The 5,759-nt window shown below is 40.7% G+C and overlaps 1 protein-coding gene across 1 annotated transcript; it reads left to right on the top strand.

Annotated features, from left to right (window-relative positions):
- Positions 1 to 145: 145 nt before the first annotated feature.
- snap29 (synaptosome associated protein 29) lies at positions 146 to 3,342 on the top strand. The gene is made up of 6 exons (XM_058070183.2): positions 146 to 301; positions 806 to 1,042; positions 1,130 to 1,332; positions 2,203 to 2,288; positions 2,383 to 2,487; positions 2,756 to 3,342. Exons 2-6 carry the CDS (start codon positions 806 to 808, stop codon positions 2,914 to 2,916), a joined length of 792 nt encoding a protein of 263 aa, XP_057926166.2. The 5' UTR covers positions 146 to 301; the 3' UTR covers positions 2,917 to 3,342.
- The last annotated feature ends 2,417 nt before the right edge of the window (positions 3,343 to 5,759 follow it).

Raw genomic sequence — 5,759 nt, 5'->3', positions numbered from 1 at the left:
CTCGAGCTTGTACGGAAAGCGAGGAAGGACTAATTCTATGGAACCCGCTCCATAACAGATGTAGGATTATAATGAAGTTGATGTAGGATTATAATGAATTTATTAAAAAGGTCCCAGAATATCACTTTTTTCATTTATTTAAATTTTATTTGAAATGCCACATTCTCCTGGTATTCAAATAGTTTGATGCGTTTTAGTTGCGCAACGCCGATCGTTGTGTACTGACGTCACCAGGCTAGTCAGGAAGTCCGACAAGTCAGCTGACAGAGCGAGAGTCGCTAGCTTCTCACGTCGGTCAAAGGTTTGTATTTTTTAAATTACCTTTATTCGTCAATGTTTTGTGTTAAGTATAATTTGTTGTAATAGATTTAGGGGACAATTAGGCCACTTTGCCGAGGGTGCGTTCGTTTTCGTTAATGGGTTTTACGAGCAAGCTAATGGTCACACTTTTGTAGTTTCCGCAGAGAAACAGAGTAGCATTAGTAGTCATTTTTGTTTATCAATTATTTACATGGTATGTTAAGCGGGAAAGCAGACGTTTTTACATAATTTGCATCAACTGTTGTTAATTGTCTGGCTGGCATACAAAGTAACCTTTCTATCAAAGAGTGGTGTTATTTAACGTACGTTAATTACATGCTGATGATGATCAACTGCATCACAAATATAATTGGATCGCCATTTGAATATAAAAGGGGTAACATTTTTGCATTATTAATGAGAAATGGAATAGATGATATGAGGAGCGAAAGATAAAGAAAAGGGAGAGCTTTTCAAACAGAGCTTGTGCTTGTGTGGCCCTCAGATGGCCTACCCAAAGTCCCACAACCCGTTTGCAGACGATGACGACGAAGAGGACTTCCGGTCTACAAACAATGGCTTCGATGGAGACCCTGAAGATAGCGGGATGAGCGATGCAGAGAGGAGACAACGGTACCTCCAACAGGAAGTCATGCGTACAGCTCAGTCTGCTGTCGACAGCAGCTACCGCTCCATTGGTCTCATTCGGGAATCTGAGAAGATGGGTGTGGAAACAGCAGAGGTAATGTCATGGTAATTGGATTTATCCAAGCATGCACAAAGTTGTATTGTCATCAACGACTTGTGTTCTTCATTGTTGTTTGTCTAGGAACTCATGCGTCAGGGTGAAGTTCTGAAAAGAACCGACAAAATGTTGGATAACATGGAGGAGGACCTAAAAACCAGCCAAAAGCACATCAACAGCATCAAGAGTGTTTGGGGAGGACTGGTCAGTTACTTCAAAGGCAAACCTGAGACAAAACAACAACCACCACCACCGGAGCAGCCCAAGGCCTATGAGGCCAATGACAGGTGAAAATCTGAGGACATCATTAATTATGCATATATAAAATATTAGGGATGCTCCGGTCAGGGTCAAAATCGGCCTGTACTGATACCAATACCGATCACATGGATTTATTATACATTTTTCAATTTGCTGTATAAAGGGGAAAAGCCAGGAAAACTCTTAAGGTCCCATGACTGCCAGGACTCAGAATTCCTGGCTGCACCCCGTCCACTGGCTACATGACAGGAAAAAAGGAACCACAAAATCATCTTAACTTAGACAAAAACATGTACATAGAAACAACTGATACTGATTGGTGGCCGATTGATCGGAGCATACCAAAAAAATATGCACTGGCCTTTAGTTCATCCACACATTTGTTCCAAACTGCAAAAAAATCCTCTTGAAAACTATGAAAATGCAGTTTTTTAAATCCCACGTTTATCAAATGTGAAAACTTCCATTTGAACTCCTGGCAGTAAATAGTAATTATATATTTGTCCACCAGATGGTGCTACTGTTTCCCATTCAAAACATGGAGTCACATTTCACACTTGTTACTGTTTTCTGCAAGTCTTTAAGGGTAAAATAAGAGCCAGGTTGATGTTGTCTTTTTTGCCCTTTTCCTTCAAAATAACTCTACGTTTTGCATCGCGTGGGGGTCTTTTTATGGTATGTATTTATCGTTATCTTCATTTTCAGGACAAGTCTTACTTGTATATACGCCCCATTTTTTCCTCCTTTTACCGTTATTGTGCCTGACTTTCTTGGTGGTTTCGGAACAGTTCAGAGGAATAGCACCACCTGTTGCTTTGTCATGCACTTGACAGCCAGTGATTTTGCGTCATGACTTAAAAAAAATATATATATGTATATATATTGTCTTCTTTCAGATTACAGAGCGCCTTGGCTACCAGTAGAGACCAGGAAGACAAATACCAAGCAAGTCATCCCAACCTAAGAAAGTTGGAGACGGGAGGTAAAAAAAAAAAAAAAAAAAAAGTAAATTACCTCAGAGTACATGTGATTTATGGCTGAAATGCACAAAGTGTACTTTGACATCTGGTTTTTAGGGTTTGGAGCCATGGCATCAGTTGATGGCGGCTTATCCAGACAGAATGGACATCCTCAAAACAGACACCTTCGAGAAGCACACCAGACCCTGGACAGAAACTTAGGTATAATGTTGGTATAATACAGTGGCTTCTCAAATCACACGTAATCTGCTGTTGTGTCTAACTGGTTCACTTACATTTACACTTATAATCATATAAGAAAATCACGAATCACAACAAGCAGGCAATTGGATAGCGTCACAGAACAGATTATGTTTGACTTTGGAGGTTTCACTGTAAGTCTATTCCAAATCAGGAGGATAGTTTACTGTCTACAGGTGTACATAGTCCAGTCCGTATAACCATCAGATGCTGTTTTTGTCTTGTCCAGATGAAATGTCCGATGGTCTGAGTAGGCTGAGGAATCTAGGATTGGGTCTCCAGTCTGAGATTGACAGCCAGGAAGACTCCATTGATTCTCTGCTGAACAAAACGGACAAGATGGGCATGAAGATCGACAACACAAACCAGCAAATTAAGAAGCTCAAATAGAACAAACTCTTTGGACCTGGGTGCCCTCATGGAGATCCTAATGTGTCATCATCTCACTAAGCTTCCATCCAAGCCCATTCATGAATAAACTCAACTGTGTGTTTTTTTATTTTTATCTAGTATGCCCCTTGTAAATGTGTTGCATCTGGAACATGTGTATTTGACTTGTGTAGTATACATGGAAGACTCCATATTTGGATTCAATATGATGCATTGTTCCAGTCTATATGTACAAAATAACATTGCCTTACTGTTTTTAACATAGTGTTTTATAAAGCGTTCAAGCATCTCTGTATTGAGCTGCCATGCCTGAGCTCTGCTCCCTTTTGAGCCTTTTATTGCTTTGATAAATTTGAATGTCAATTTGAGTGTGAATGATGACATATAGGATGTGATCTAGTTCTAAAATAAACAGTGTAAGACTTCCTCTTGTATCTTCATTGACACGTAATTTAAATGAGTTATGCTAGTCAAAGCAGCACATCATGCAAATCGCCATTGGAGCAGGCAAAGACAGGTGCCTAACTCTTTCCAAAGTATACTAGTGCCTGTGTGAATGTTCAAATGAGATGAATTAACAAATTCCTTTGTAGAAATGTTGTTTATGAAAGTAAGTACATTTACTTTTACTATTGACTTGTATTCAAGCGCAGCTTTGACCCATCCAATATGGCGGCGACGTTGACGTATCACATCAGTGGGAGCAGTTACCGACCACAAGATGGCGCCATTGTGATGAACGGAATTTGCATGAGTTTATGATTACCCTCGTCTCCCGATTCGTTTTAAACCAGCGTCATCTTACTTAGTTTACGATGTCGCAAATTATGGTGGTTTATTTACAGCCGTATTGGCAGAAAAACAATTATTTCTAAATACGACCCACAGCACACCTCTGCCCACCCCCCAAAATGAGTGAATGTATACCAGCTGTGTTATGTTATGTTCAAGCCCCATGCAGACGTCTATTCATTATCATTCTTGTGTGTTAGAAGCAGCTGGCAACAAGAGGTTGCAAGCCTTTATTAGAATGACTGTTTAATTACAGCTGAGTGTTCCCTAAACACACATATAGACCTAGCTAACAGTGAGTGTAACATGGGGGTCTCACCCAACATGAGGGGCAACAAGATGAAAGGCTGACGTGATGTAACCTTAGGCATTGTTTGAGCATTGAGTTGACCCACCTTGCTGACCTTATTAAACTAAGAGCTTAAAGCCATTTCTCAGGTTTAAACTACTCCTCCAGGGTTAACATTTAAAAGGGTAAACAATATTGCATTGCACATGAAATCCACACTCATTCCTAATAAGGGTGCCAAATTATGTAACTGTACATGACTTGAGAAACTGTCCAGTCTCTACTTCCGGATCAGATTCGGGATCCAACACATATGGCCGTATGTTAAATTTTAGATTTTAAAAAGAAAAATCACCGTTTATTATTAACTGCTATATTGTTTATCAACTCCTAAGTTGGCTTCACAGCTTGCGACACCGGATATCCTCCTAAGCACTCGGGAGTGTGACCAACCACAGCGGAATGGGCGTGCCTGGAGGCGGGCCATGGGCAGAATAAGTTAAAACAATTAAAACAGACCATTTTCGCAAGAAGCATGAAATCCAAAGTAGTACAGCTGGAATAGGTGCAGATTCTGGAAGGTCTGGAAAGCTTGCTGCGCTGGTTATTGTGCGTAGCTGCTGTAGGAGTGCACAACTCAATACAAAGCATAATAGGTCCCCTTTAAATCTGACACTATATATATTTTTTATATTTTCTTCAGAGTGCATCCTGTATTGGGGGAGGGCATCAAAACAAAAAGTGCTATTGCTAAGAATCAACAATAAACATTAAACAAATGAGACATCGGGTATAGAAGCTCCCTTCATCCACCAACAACGAAAGCAAAAAACGGAAGTCACCCTTGGGTCCATTCCCTTCACGGGGGCTGGCGGGAGGGCTTTGAACAGCTGTCTTGTCAAAAGCAAACAGTGGCCTGCCTGTGACAAAGGCTGCCGATAATGGAATGCCCCCCTATTTCACTGGGTCTAATCCTAAAACACACTGTTGTCAGGCCCCATCAGGAATGACAACGTATAGTAAGAGAAGAAAAAAGGAAAAAGTTGTGCTGACTGAGGGGAGTTGGGCGGGAGGAGGGAGGATGTGAGGGAAAGAGGGGAGGACAGCTGAAGGGATTGATGGAGGAGGTGAAGTTCAAGATGAAGAACGACAAAACAACAACAGCAAGAAAATAAACCTGAAAAATTGCATTTATGGGAACATAGTCACAATTTCGATATATCGATACTCACACAAACATCAAATATGCATCGGTTACTCTCATAAAGTCTTGATGGTGATTGAAAGTATTGATGATATTGATATTTTTGCTGCAACACACCCTCTTATAGCAGAAAATTGAACGGATCCATGTATGTTACTATGTGACCACTGAACAGATGTGTGATGACTTATGCTGGAGTCGACTAGCACAACAATTGTAAGGGGCCAGGATCATACCATTGTTGATTCTTAGGTAAAACGGGCAAACAAAATACAATAAAAATACACAGATCAATGCCATTTTGCACTGTTGGAACTTCTAACTTCTAAGTAGAGCTTCAAAATGCAAAAAGAAGAAATGAAAGTGAGACACATCCTCACATAGCCAACTGCCGCTTGACGCACCTGCACAACCTGAAGCTTAATTGTTCTATTTGTAGGAAAAAGAACCCCAGATCATGATGGTGCCCCTTCCACTGTGCCGAGAGGACAACATCTCAGTTGGGATCTCCTTGTCAAGCCATCAGGACCATCAAGGTTGCATTTATTCTCATCAGAG

Source organism: Doryrhamphus excisus, linkage group LG3 (genome assembly GCF_037039965.1).
Source record: "Doryrhamphus excisus strain RoL-2023G ecotype Guam linkage group LG3, RoL_Dexc_Guam_v1.1, whole genome shotgun sequence".
Classification (NCBI taxonomy): Eukaryota; Metazoa; Chordata; class Actinopteri; order Syngnathiformes; family Syngnathidae; genus Doryrhamphus; species Doryrhamphus excisus.
The sequence above is the reverse complement of the archived record's forward strand: the minus strand, read 5'-3'. Positions and strand labels throughout refer to the sequence as shown.